This window comes from Peromyscus leucopus, chromosome 18 (genome assembly GCF_004664715.2).
Source record: "Peromyscus leucopus breed LL Stock chromosome 18, UCI_PerLeu_2.1, whole genome shotgun sequence".
Taxonomy (NCBI): Eukaryota; Metazoa; Chordata; class Mammalia; order Rodentia; family Cricetidae; genus Peromyscus; species Peromyscus leucopus.
In genome coordinates, this window is record NC_051078.1 from 45,987,311 (window position 1) to 46,001,535 (window position 14,225).

The following is a 14,225-nucleotide window of genomic DNA, read 5'->3' on the forward strand; positions in this document are numbered from 1 at the left end:
TTAGGAAGCTGGAGGAGAAGGTGAGTTAGGGGAAATGAAACATTTGCCAACTGCCCGTCCCCAACAGGTGAGGCCTGGCCAGGTGTGGGCAGGCCAACACAATGAAAGGAAATAGAATTAGAACTTGGAAGTGAAACTCGAGACTCACATGAACTTGAACTGTCCCTATTTTGAGTTGAAGAGGTAATTAATTAATTTAGAGACTTTCTCCCACCACATTAAACTTTGCAAATCAGCCTCAAGGCAGGAAATATTCTAGAGTAGGTACCTGGTTATGGCAAATTGAATCAGCACAGGGGCTGCACCTCTAGGGAGAAACAGCAGGTAAGAACTATGGTCTTTAAACCGTCAGCCCATCACGACAGGCCAGAAAGAAAGCCAGGCTCTCCATGGCTGAGTCTGGGAGGCTTTGACAAGAGTGAGGGGTGATCATTGTCTTTGCTCCACCAATAGCCACGTCGTGACCTTAGACAAATCAATGCACTTCTCTGGGCCTCCCTTTCCTCCGTTGTAAGAGGAGAAAACGCTAATAACTTCCTCCGGTGTTGACAAACACTGATCACCGTAAATGCTGCGTTTGGTGTTGTGTGGGTGGACTCCTCCACTCTCTAGGGCAGCTGTGAGAGCTGTCTTCTCTGAGAAGAGCTTAGCGTACTCTTTCCATGTATGGCCTTCATGTGCTGTTGTTTCTAGGTTTGCTTTCTGAAGCCAGAGCGAAGGAAGGGCTCAGCCTTTAGTTTTGTGTGTTTCAAGTCATCACTTCATCCCACAAACACTTCTGAGCCCTTGCTGTGTGTGGGTGTGGTGTGCCGCCAGGTCTGTGCCCTCCAGGCTGTGTAGCCCAGCAAGGCAGCTGTCAGTTGAAGGCTTGTGTCATCCCAGAATTTGAATGCTGATGCTTCACGACCAAAGTGATAATATTTAGAGGTGGAGGTCTGGGGGGTTGGTTAGGACATCAGGGTGGGGGTCCTCGAGAATGGGATGAGCGCCATTATAAAAGAGGCTGCAGAGAGCTTCTCACCCATTCTGCCACAAGAAAGAGTAAGGTACATGCTAAACAGCTCCTGTGACCAGGAAGAGATCCCCCACCAGGTGTGGAATCTGTACCTTGATCATCTTGGACTTCTCAGTGTCCAGGAGTGTGCAAAAGGACATTGTGTTGTTTATAAGCCATCTAGTCTGTGGCATTTTGTTACAGAAGCCAGAACAGGGTAAGACAGTCGTGGAGTAGTAATCCTACCCAGAGATGAGGGCCCTGCTAGGGAGAGGACGAGGGGCTATGGGGCCACTGAGCCAATGTAATACCCTGTCCCTCTGCAGGGCTGTGACCTGGGTGGCGGCCGTCTTGGAGAAACTGCAGCTTTTAGAGGCTCAGGGCGCACTGAGATCATACGTACACTGAGCAGGGGGAGGTCAGAGCCCAGTGTGCTTGGTGCTCTCTGGTCTCTTCTTTACAGATGAGGAAGTGAGAGACTGAAAGGCTTCTTTGGGTCACATGACCAGCACCTTATGGGGCCAGGATCTGAACCTAGAGGTAGAGGAAAGTAAAGGAAGAGGCGCAGAGGGGCCTATGCTGTGTTTGCGACCAGAACTGTGTTTTCCTAGGGGTTCTCCGGAGAGATGCTGCCCTGGCTTTAGCTGGTGGGCACTGGAAAGTAAAGGCTCCAGGAATCCCACCCACCTGACATTGCACCTTGCATATGGGTCTTACTTGACCTGAGGCCCTTCAGCCTAGTCAACTGCAGGGACGCTGGGCAGCACCAGTTCCTAAAGTCCGCAGAGGGGCTGGGCAGCACCAGTTCCTAAAGTCCGCAGAGGGGCTGGGCAGCACCAGTTCCTAAAGTCCGCAGAGGCGCTGGGCAGCACCAGTTCCTAAAGTCCGCAGAGGCGCTGGGCAGCACCAGTTCCTGAAGTCTGCAGAGACTCTGGGCAGCACCAGTTCCTGAAGTCTGCAGAGGGGCTGGGCAGCACCAGTTCCTAAAGTCTGCAGAGACTCTGGGCAGCACCAGTTCCTAAAGTCTGCAGAGGCGCTGGGCAGCACCAGTTCCTAAAGTCTGCAGAGGGGCTGGGCAGCACCAGTTCCTGAAGTCCGCAGAGGCGCTGGGCAGCACCAGTTCCTGAAGTCTGCAGAGACTCTGGGCAGCCCCAGTTCCTAAAGTCCGCAGAGGGGCTGGGCAGCACCAGTTCCTAAAGTCCGCAGAGGGGCTGGGCAGCACCAGTTCCTAAAGTCCGCAGAGGGGCTGGGCAGCACCAGTTCCTAAAGTCCGCAGAGGCGCTGGGCAGCACCAGTTCCTAAAGTCCGCAGAGGCGCTGGGCAGCACCAGTTCCTGAAGTCTGCAGAGACTCTGGGCAGCACCAGTTCCTGAAGTCTGCAGAGGGGCTGGGCAGCACCAGTTCCTAAAGTCTGCAGAGACTCTGGGCAGCACCAGTTCCTAAAGTCTGCAGAGGCGCTGGGCAGCACCAGTTCCTAAAGTCTGCAGAGGGGCTGGGCAGCACCAGTTCCTGAAGTCCGCAGAGGCGCTGGGCAGCACCAGTTCCTGAAGTCTGCAGAGACTCTGGGCAGCCCCAGTTCCTAAAGTCCGCAGAGGGGCTGGGCAGCACCAGTTCCTAAAGTCCGCAGAGGGGCTGGGCAGCACCAGTTCCTAAAGTCCGCAGAGGGGCTGGGCAGCACCAGTTCCTAAAGTCCGCAGAGGCGCTGGGCAGCACCAGTTCCTAAAGTCCGCAGAGGCGCTGGGCAGCACCAGTTCCTGAAGTCTGCAGAGACTCTGGGCAGCACCAGTTCCTGAAGTCTGCAGAGGGGCTGGGCAGCACCAGTTCCTAAAGTCCGCAGAGGGGCTGGGCCAGTTCCTAGAGTCTCCATCACCCAGGGCTATTCCATCTCCTTAAACAGCTTCCCTGCCTGCTTTGGGCTGATGGCTCCTTCAGATCCCAAGCCAGGCTCACATCCCACCTTCTTTGTTACCATAGCACCCTGGACCCGACATCCACAGTGCCTGCCCAGAACTTGAACTTTTTTAGCTGATTTTTTAAAATTGAAAATAGATTTTTTTATACAGTATAATCTGATTATGGTTTCCCCTCCTCCCAACTCTTCCCAGATCCTCCCCACTTCCCCACCCACCAAAATCTACACTCTCTCTTCCTCTCGCTCATTAGAATACAAACAGGCATCTGAAAATAAGAAGAAGAAGATAAAATAGAAACAAACCAGGATAGGACAAAATGAACAAAAAGAAAAAAAAGATCCAAAGAAAAAGCATAAAACATAAATATAGACAGAGACACACATCTGCATACAAATAAAACACACAAAAACAAAATGGGAAACCATAATATATAAGCAAAAGATCTATAAGGTAAAACCAAACCAAACCAAAAATCTCCAAAAATACCACCGAGTTCATTTTGTGTTGGCCATCTACTGCTGGGCATGGGGCCTGGGCTTAAGTGTGGCTTGTATACCCAATGAGACTCTGTTGAAGAAAATTGATTTTTCCCTTTTTAGCAGATAATTTGAGCTCACGAGAGCAGAGGCTGTGTCTGCTTTTTCTCAGCCTTTGCCCCTGGCACAGAGTTAAGATGTAGTAGACATTTAATAAATATTTGGCAAGTTAGGAAGTAACCAGTCCTTCAGGAGAATTAGGATTGGTAGTCACTATCTATGGGTAAGGCTGGGGAGTGCCACCCTTTGAGAGAAGGAGCCCAGGCATTCAGAGCTGGGCTCAGGGGCACAAATGGCCCAAAGAGCAGGAGGATCCTGGAGGCAGAGGTGCCTGCTTGGTGATGAGATCAAAGGCCCATACTTTTGATGGCTTTGGGTGGAACAGTTTTTGCCTAAATATCACCAGTGCCACCCCAGGACGAGGCACCAAGTATCAGCCCACATTCACCAACTGTTTGGACCATGGGAGTCGTCTAGTCTCCACACAACCTTGTTTCTTAATTTATAACTATATACAACTTCCTCAGCTGTGCTCAGAGGACTCCAGTGACCCAGCCTGTAGGAAGTGCCACGTGGTGGCTAGCACCAACGCCTTTCAAAGAAAGTTAGTATTATTTTGGTATTCTTTAAAAAATGTACCTAGTTTTCAAGTATTTATTTTATATGTACGAATGTCTGCTTGCACACGTCTGTGCACCGTGTGCACGGCTGGTGTCTCTAGTGTCAGATGCCCTGAGCCTGGAGTTAGGGAGTTGTGAGTCACTGTCTGAGTGCTGGGGACCAAGCTCAGGTTCTCTGCGAGATACACTGACGCCATTTTGTCAGTTTTACTTTGTACACACCAGCACTGGGAATTATCAGTTTATAATTTGACTTCCTCTCTGAATCCAAGAAGTTGAGTATTACTTTATGTATTTATTGATTGTATTTAAAAAAAACACAAGAGATTTATTTATTTTTATTTTATGTGCATTGGAATTTTGCCATGAGTGTTGAGTCCTCTGGAACTAGAGTTACAGACAGGTGTAAGCTGCTATGTGGGTGCTGGGAATTGAACCCAGGTCCTCTGGAAGAGCAGTCAATATTCTTAACCAGTGAGCCATCTCTACAGCCCCTGGTTGCATTCTTATGACAGCCTCAGATCCGTGTTCTTTAGTATGCTGTAAAACCACCTTTTATGTTGTGTTTTAAACAACCATAGGTAGCAGAGTTGAAAGTGTTAAGTCCTGAGGCCCTGGCAGGAGGTGACACAAGGTGACTTGGGTCCTCACCTGCCTTCTCAGTGAGCTAACCCTCAAGGAGAGGCGATGGGTGTGGGCTGGACGCTTCAACTGGAAGATGAGCATAGCAGAACAGAACCAGATGCGGGGGAGGCTTCAAGCAGCCGACGATGCCCAATTTAGACTCACAGGAACAAGAACCATTCAGAAGGGGCTCGGGTGACAAGGCACTGAACAGTGTTGAGTCCGTTGAGGATTCTGGCATCTTTGTGCCCGAGAACTCTTAGTGTTTATATTAATACTGTGGTTTGGGAGACAACACCCAATGGATATGGGTTTTATTAGCTGAGGTAGGGCGGCTTTCAAAACAGAGAGGCAGCCATTTGGGGTCTATTAATGAGAGGTACAGTATGGCATTGGGAGCCCATGTCACTCCCTGCTCTGTACCCACGACTTTGACCTTGTCCTCAGCCCGCCACTCTCTGCCCAGTCACAGCTTTGCTATCTCTTCCCATTCCTTTACTGTCCAGAGAGTCTCTCACAGATTCCATTTCATTGTGGAAAAACATTTTTCTCAACCCCACGTTTTAATCAGAATTATGCTGATACCAGTCTGCTTTCTTGGAGAAAATACTTTCTGGACTCAACTTTACTGAAACAATTTTAAGATTTTAGGAAAGAGTTGGTCAGGTGTAGCCAACCTGTGGCCTATAGGATCTGTGCAGCCAAGGATAACTAGAAATTGGCCTGGCGCAAAAGCATGAACTTATGTAAAACATTATGAGATTGGGGGGGGGCAGCTTGATTGCACAGTTCTTGAGCGCAGACCTTGTAGATGACAGCGAGTGTCACAATGTCAAAAGGGCAGATACCCTGTTGGCCACCAGCATCTTAGACCATCTTCATTTTTGTCTTATTTAAGCCATTTTCACAGGGACTAGTTCCTTTCCACTTCAGTGTTCTGTGCCAGATTTTGTTCAGTACATTTGTAGGTTTGGTCGGTATGGTTTCTTTCTCTCTTTCATCTTTCTTTCTTTTCCCTTTGCTTGAGATGCTGAGAATGAAACCCAGGGCCTTGCACATCTTTGAGGCAGCATCCCACTAGGTACCAAACTAGCCGTGTTCTCTCTCTCTCTCTCTCTCTCTCTCTCTCTCTCTCTCTCTCTCTCTGTCTCTCTCTCTCTGTGTCTCTCTGTCTCTCTCTGTCTCTCTCTCTCTCTGTCTCCCTCTCTCTCTCTCTCTCTCTCTCTCTCTCTCTCTCTCTCTCTCTCTCTCTCTTTCTCTCTCTCTCTCTTACATTTACTTGTGTTGCGAGCATGCTACAGAGTGCATATGGAGGTTAGAGACAAATTCCGGGAGCCTGTTCTCTGCTTCTGTCGTGGAGTTCCAGGGTGACTCAGGTCACCCTGACCTTATGATCATCTCCTGCCACTGACTATGAACCATTAATCCTCCTACCACAGCTTTCTGGGTTTGGATATTACAGGCATGCATGACACCCAGACAACCAGTTTCTTAAAAGCTAAGTTCTCAGCATGTACTAATTATATGAAATAATGAATTTCATCATGTTATTTTCATTCATGTCTATAATTTTCTTTTGAAACTCTCTAAGACTGTAGTAATTTTCTTGGGCTAAATTTGTGGATCAAGAAATTTTATGCTGACTCCTCCATTTACTAATTCTCCTTGGGACTTGGATGAAAGACTAATAGCTCTCAGGTGGGTGAAGACTGATTCTTTGCTCTGACTGTTGCATTGAAGGACTTAGCAATCAAGAACCCGTGGGTCTGCCTGGCCTGATGGCTCTTTTACTAGATGGTAGCTTTTACAGATAAGCTTTTGTGATGTTTGATATTGGGGAATGCTCACAGAATCCCAATTAAGAGAAACATTGTTACCTGCCCCAAATAACTTGGTTATTCTCATTATATATAGTAGACGTGTGTGTGTGTGTGTGTGTGTGTGTGTGTGTGTGTGTGTGTGTGTGTGTGTGTGACATACTGTAGACACTAGTGACTGTTATTACTGTATTTTGAATCTTTGACAAACACATTTGTGTGAGGGGGAGGGATTTGCTTTCTTTCTTGTTATACAAATTCTAAGGTAAGTCATAGTGGCTCCTACATTAATCCTAGCACTCGAGAAGGCTGAGGCAGGATGATTGCTGTGAATTTGAAGTCAGTATAAAAAAAGTTCTACAAAATATTCTTGATTTTTCTCTTGGACCGAAAACCTTATTATCCAGTCCTTTACAAAAGAGGCCATAGGACTCTGTCCTGCCATACTGCCTCTTCTGGCTCTCCAGAATTCCTACACAGCTTTCACAGTCCCAAACTGTCTGCTCTGTTGGGGTCACGAAGAGCATACTATGATGAACGTCTAAGTCTGTCCTAGTTACGCCAACAAAATACCTCAAACTGGTTCTGGAGGCCGTAAGGCCAAGGTGTTTGTTGAGGTTCGGCTCTAGTGGGAACCGCTTCCTGGGTCAGAGGTGGAGCCTTCTTGGCGTGTGCTGAAGGCAGAAGGGACAAGATGGCTCTGGGGTCTTTCATAAAGGCTTTGATCCTATTCACAAAGGAATTGAAGACCCACCTCCAAACATCCACTCTTGGGGATTGGTTAATTCCTAAATGAATACCGGAGGGACACAAACGTTCAGTCCACAGCAGTCAGTGAAGACAATATATTTAAGTCCTCAAACCGTGGAGACAGATGTCCAAGATGTCTAAGTGGCTAGATGCATTTTAGGAGTCAGTGACAGAGAGGGCAGCTTGTCAGACTAACCTACTACTGTCACATAAAGAAAAGGGACTTAGGAGTCTTCTGTAGAAGTCAGTTTTCTGAGTCAGGAGTGGTAGAACAAGCCTTTAATTCTAGGACTTAGGAGGCAGGTAGATCTGAGTTTGAGTGTAGCCTGGTCTACATGGTAAGTTCCAGGTTCCATATGTAACGAGGGCTACACAGTGAGATCTCGTTTGAAAAAATAAAAGTAAATTTTCCTTGTACGAGAGTGCAATGCGGCCAGCATGTTGGAAACACCACGATGTCGTTGTTTTGAGGCGTTGGCATCCGAGAGAGACCTGGTCTTTTGAAACTTGGGGTTCCCGAGCAGCCTTTGACTTTCTCCCGTTGCCCGCTGAAGTCAGCTCCGTTTTCTTTCCTTTAACAGATGAGGAAAAGGAAAATAATAGAGCCTCCAAGCCTCACTCCACGCCCGCCACTCTGCAATGGTAAGTGTCTGCTTTCGGCAAGCCAGGGCCGCCCAGAGCTCTCTAGCTAGGGCAGGCTCTCACTCGGCTGTGTCGACATTGTTATGCTTACCTGGCATTTGGTAACCCGCCAGAAATCTGTTTGGTTTGCAGGCAAATGCAAAGGACTCACCTTAGATCCAGCCTGGTGGTTTGAGTTTTCATATGTCTTTTCTTTGGGGGTAAATTTTTTCCCGTTATCAAAACACTGGTAAGGATTAGATTTTATGTGAACGTTGTTAACTGAGTTTTAACAGCCTGTTATTACAGAGGATGGAGTTTTAGTAAATGGTAGAAGTGAAAGTCTGTCTGTCCTTAACCTAGGAGCCCTGAGTGAATTAATAGTTGGTTAAAAAAAAAAAAGAATTATTTTAACACTACAACATTAACAAAAGTAGTCCTCTAGAGTGACTTTCCATTTAATATTTGAAACTCCTGGACTTGATGAAATGTATACAAAGACCCTCTTTTCAAGGCTGTACTTGAACATTGTGTTGTGGCCTCGAACCCTGGCACTCTCTGACCTGAGACCCTTCCTTCGGAGGACCTTGGCAGTTGAAGGCTAGTCACCCCTTAGCAGTCCAGCTCAGGGAACCCAAAGGAACCCAGCAGCGAAGGGGAGGGAAAGATTTGGCTAGGGGAAGGTGCTCACATCGATTCCTTGCCAGCTTCTGTGTGGGGCCCCCTGACATGCCCTGTGTTACTCTAAGTCAATGGCCTTTGTACTGCTGGGTCCATTTTATAGAGGAGGAAAATAAAACTGAGACAGTTACGTCATTGGTTGGCCACTGTTTCCTAGGTGGGAGGAGACAGGGATCTGGCTGGGGCTCTTTAACTGCCAACCTGGTGCTTGGGAAGGGCTGAGGAAAGATCTCAGATGGGGAAAGGAGGCTGATGACTGTAGGGAAAGTCATGTTTCAGTCTCTGGGATGACGTGTGCAGAGAGGAAGAGAAGATGACAGAGGAGAAGGCATTCGGGTAGATCTCACCTTGTCACCCAGGGGTCTCTGCAGTCACCTTGCCTCCCAGGGGTCCCTACAGTCAGCTTGCCACCCAGGGGTCTCTGCAGTCACCTTGCCTCCCAGGGGTCCCTGCAGTCACCTTGCCACCCAGGGGTCTCTGCAGTCACCTTGCCACCCAGGGGTCTCTGCAGTCACCTTGCCACCCAGGGGTCCCTACAGTCACCTTGTCACCCAGGGGTCCCTACAGTCACCTTGTCACCCAGGGGTCTCTGCAGTCACCTTGCCACCCAGGGGTCTCTGCAGTCACCTTGTCACCCAGGGGTCTCTGCAGTCACCTTGTCACCCAGGGGTCCCTGCAGCCACCTTGTCACCCAGGGGTCCCTGGAGTCACCTTGCTAGCAGGACTTCAATGACAAGGAGCACATGGACAAAGAAGTAAAAGACCTAGAAGGAGTCTTGGAAGCCACCTTTGATATTTGGTGGCGCCAAGCTGATGACTGTGATGGGAGCTGACGTCCTTCGGAATGTCCCCCCTCCCCATCTGTCTTCCTCTTATCTCTGCATTAGCCTAAAGACTGTGGCCTGAGGATCTGGCTCAGTTGTTGAGTGCTTGCCTAGCATACAGGCAGCCTGGCCTTGATCCCCCCACACAAGATAAACCACATGTGGTAACTTGTGCCGTAACACCAGAACATGGGAGGAGGTGGAGACGAGAGGGTTAGAAACTCTCTTCTCCTTACGTGCCGGAAGTCTGAGGTCCGTCTGGCTATGCGGGATGCTGTTCTCCCCATCCCTGCCGAAAGGGTGGGGGACTCTAAATCTACCTCCCCTAGCAAACCTGCCTCTGTAGCAGTCTCCAAATATTACGCCAGTGATGTCCACGTAAGTGCCGTGGTGCCAACAGGAATGAGGTATCCACGCAGAGGATACTGGGTGTGAGGATTGCTAGAGATGCAAGACATCGACATTGTCTTCGTAGTAACCTGAACCCGTTCATTTCAGAATAAAAATATCAAAAAGATATTGAAGAAAGCTGCCTTGTGGGTCTGTTTTTCTGTGATTCTTGGGCACCTGCCTGGCAACTGCTGGCCGTAACGGCTGACTCTGACATCACACTGGCTCAGCTCTCAGCCGGGACAGTTGCCAGTTGTACAGCCTCCAGCCAGGTCCTCAACCTCCCCCTGCCTCAGTTTACATAACAGTGCAAAGGGATGGCAGTTGTGTCATCCTGAGGACAAAATGCCCAGCCCAGGCAGCGCCTGTCATGGGGGAGGTGCTTAGGCAGGTCTCTGCACACCCCTTCTGTATGACTCTCCAGAGGGCCACCCAGAGCAGGACAGGCCTCCTTCCTGTATTCCACGTCTGCAGCAACGGGTTCTCATCAGTGGTTTGTTCTTTGAAATACAAGGTCAATTGGATGGTTCTAGAACCGACTTCATCCTCGAATTGGCAAGCATGGGACAAAGCAGATTTGAGAGTGCATATTTAGGAATATCAAATGTCAGTCTCCAATTTCCTTTATATTGTATGTTAATATAGCTTCAGTCATTAACTAAATTCAAGTAATTCTTGATGAGTACCTACTATGTGTCAGGGCTGGTCCTACTATGGGATAAGAAAGATGAAGGAGAAGCAAGCAGAACTGTACAATTATTTTTTTGAGACAGGGTCTGTAGCCCAGGCTGGCCTTGAACTCTCTCTGGCCTCTACCTCCTGAGTGCTGGGATTGAAGTCTGGATCAGGTACTACACCTGGCTTACCCAGGTTTGGGCAAGCTAGGCAAGCACTCTGCCAACTGAGTTACATCCACAATGGTAAGTTTTTAAGGGACCAGAGGTGGCTGCTGTGGGAGACTTAGAGGCAGAAAGGGCAGGGTGGCAGCACTATTCTGATAATCTGTAAAGGAGAGCTTCTTGGAGGTGACACTCCAGTGGACAGATGTGTAACAGCAAACTCACCCTGACATCATGCCCTGCGGGAAACCAGAGCCAGTGGAGCATCCAGACCGGCGGCTACAGTGGCCTGAGGCTGGAGCCCAGCTCTCTGCTCTACAGGATGAGCACACAGTGGTACAGTCAGCCTGTGTCACATGATGTGGCCCTGGAGCAGGTTACAGAGGCGCTGGGCTGGGAGGAGACTGACTCTGGCTCCAGCAGACCTCTCGGGCAGTGCTGAGGCCTCCACAGCCTCTCAGAGACAAAGCCCTGTCAAGTCAGTCACAGAATTAAGCCTTATCTGCTCCCCATCACCACCGAGGTCCATCAGCAGACCTAAGCCATATTGTTTTGGGGAAGGCAGTATTCTTCATACCTGTCAAGGACAACTTCCTCTAGGCCCAGGACTCAGCCCCAGAAGCCCTCTTCCCCGTGACAGTCATGGCTTAACCATGAGAAGTAGTCTGGTCACAAACAACAGCATCCCACGAAGGGAGCAGACTGGGCTTGTTCAAGGTACCTCAAGTAGTTCAACCTGCAAAGAATGTTGGGATGCAGATGAGGGGCTCGTGCTGTTTATCCCTACATGTGAGTAGGGGAAGCAGGAGGATCAGAAGTTCAAGGCCAGCCTCTGATATATCAGGTTCCAAGGGCTACAGACACCCTGCAGCAAGACACAAACTAAAACAGAAGTGTGGATGGGGGAACGTGTGGGACATTCCTCTAAACTTGAGGAAGAGCATCACCTTAAAACCACCCCCTCCATAAAATTCCCTTGTGAGTAATTAGTTATTTTTCTAATGTAGTTTCAGTCTAAAAGCTTTGTCTCTCAGAAGAAACTGGATACATCCTTCATTTCACAGAAAACAGCATACGATTTTCGCTCTGGCTGCCTGGGAGCTCAGAGGTTAAGCTGAGCTGACTTACCAATGCTCTGTCTGCACATCCAGGGATGCTGGCACACTTTCAACACTCTTCTCTTTGTCTAACTCTACCTGGTTAGCTTTAGATCTTACTAGCTTTTTAGAAAAGCCAGGAAATACATATAGTCATAGATGCCTCCTGTTTCTGCTCTTACTGGGACAAGTGACACAATTCTTTGTTAGAAAATTAAACTGAAGATTAGGCTAAAGTCTTCCTCAAAAATAACCTTCCAGTAAGGTGTGTGTGTATGTATTTACACGAATGGACCTAGGGGGTTTTTGCACTGTGTTTTTAATTTGTATTTTATTTTATTTATGTCCTCATTATAAAAGACACACAGCTACATTAGACGATTGCCCCACAGAGGGCCAAACGCCATAGATCCACAGCTTACTTTATTTCTTAACATCCTGATGTCACACCCAGATTAGTGATGTCACACTGGATTAGTGATGTCACACCGGATTAGTGATGTCACACCGGATTAGCTAAAAAAGAATTAACCTCAGGCTGGAGAGGTGACTCGGTGGGAAAAAGCACCTGACACCAAGCTAACAAGCAACCTGAGTCTGAGCTATAGAGCCCACAAGTGACCCCCGTACATCTGCCATGGCACATGCCTGTGAGTCCCCCTCCCCCCACTTAAAGATGAAGAGAATTCTCTTCCAAGTGGCACACGGTGCTGCGCGGAGAACAGCGGCAGAATTTAGTTGGCCCCTTTCCCCTTGGTAGGTATTTAGGTCTGTCCAAACCTCACCTCTGAATTATAAACAGAACCCCAAAGGAGGTTTCACATGGGACCTCTGGCCGCCCTGGGGAGGGCTTCCTCTGGGCAGGCATGTAGCTGGCACACATGCTGGGTAGTGATGGAATTGCAGCCCATCAAACACTTTCCAATTCTATCTTTCCCTGCAGCACAAAGTACGTAGACACACAGACCTAGGACTCTCTCTCTACAGGAATCTTAGGTCTGAGGCATCCGGGCCCTTCACGTTGTCCTCTGTCTCCTGTGGCAGCGTACACCCGTGGGGATGTCGAGACGGAGGGCTGCTGTGCCAGGCTGACAGCACCCAGCCTCCCTGGGACAATTTGGCTTGCTACTAGAACTGGGTTAGGAATGATGTGCTTCTCCTCTGGCCCCTCCCTTCCAGAGCCCCCTCCCCACCACCCTGGAGACACCAGGCCTCCCCTGAGAACAAATAACATAACTGCCAAACAGCCCAAAAGCACTGGGGCCACATGATCTGGAGGCGGCTTCCAGCAGAAAACAGGCAAACACTGTCAAAGAGCTCCTGCCAAACCCTTCCCAGTATCCTCGGTCATGGGGGTGAGTAAATCCCACCTCGCTGGGGACGCTGGGCGCCGCTGGAATCCCAGCCACACAATCACCCCTATTCACACTGAAGATTTTGAAATGGAAAGCAGCCTGTTGGGCCATGGTGGCTGACCTGCTGCCAATGCATGGCTCCTCTGTGGCCTGCTGCCACCCATACCCACTCCTGTGCCCTCCCTGAGCCCTGCGCACCTTCAGGGTGGGGGCAGTGTCACCCTCAGCCACTGGCGTAGGAAGTGAGGTCCCCCAGTACTTAGAAGATGAAGCAGCAAGGTGTCACTTTCTTGGCAAAGGTCATCGGGAGGCGGGAACGTTTCCCCTCCTTTTTTTTTTGGTGGGCTCTTGATAATGATATTAGTATAAAATTAAATAAATTTAGTGTTTCTTTTTTAAATGTTCTTACAAATCACCAGTAGCTAACTAGACCTGGCACTGTTCTAGAAACAGACTTTGATATTTGTCCCCGTTTTCTTGGGGTGATAAAATGTCCTGAGACAGCTCAGTGGTCGGGAGAACATGCTGCCTTGGCAGAGGACCTGGGTTCAGATCCCAGCACCCACGTTGAGTGGTTCACAGCCACCTGCAACTCCAATTCCAGAGGATCTAATGCCTGCTTTTGGTCTCTGTAGGTGTGCGCACACATGCTCTCTGTCTCTCCCTGCCCCTCCCCCTTTAAATTTAGGAAACATCCTGTTCAAAAGCAACATAGGTAGGAAAGGGTTCATTCTACTTAGAATTCTCATCCATTATTTTGAAGTCAAGCTAGGGACTCCAACAGCTAGTCATGCCACATCTACTGTCAAGAAGAGAGAGAGATGAATACACTCATGCTATCTACTTGCTCTTGCTCAGCTTTTTTTTTTTAAATGGTACAGCTCAGGGCCCAGCCTAGGGAATGGGACCACTCACAGTGGATGCCAACTAATAAAGACAACCACCTACAGGCATGCCCACAGGCCAACTTGAACTAGGCCATCCCTCCTCTAGTTCTTTCCCCAGGTGATTCTAGGCTGCAGCACACTGACCTTTTAAAACTAAACACCACAATATTTTAGACCAGGTCATGGTTCCTGCCTGAGGTTCTGCTGGGAACTGAGATCTGATGTTCTGCTCATTTCAGCTGCTACGTGTGGAGAACCCTGCCCCCCCTCCTAGGGTG

General features: G+C 48.9%; 1 protein-coding gene across 3 annotated transcripts in view; it reads left to right on the plus strand.

The window, feature by feature from the left end:
- The window catches only part of Rfx4 (regulatory factor X4), a 150,134-nt gene that overhangs the window by 34,001 nt on the left and 101,908 nt on the right, over window positions 1–14,225 (plus strand). For all 3 annotated transcript variants that reach the window (XM_028883627.2, XM_037196897.1, XM_028883629.2), the window contains exon 3: window positions 7,835–7,895. In XM_028883627.2, coding sequence (XP_028739460.1) covers window positions 7,835–7,895 — 61 coding nt within the window. The remainder of the gene's footprint in view (window positions 1–7,834; window positions 7,896–14,225) is intronic.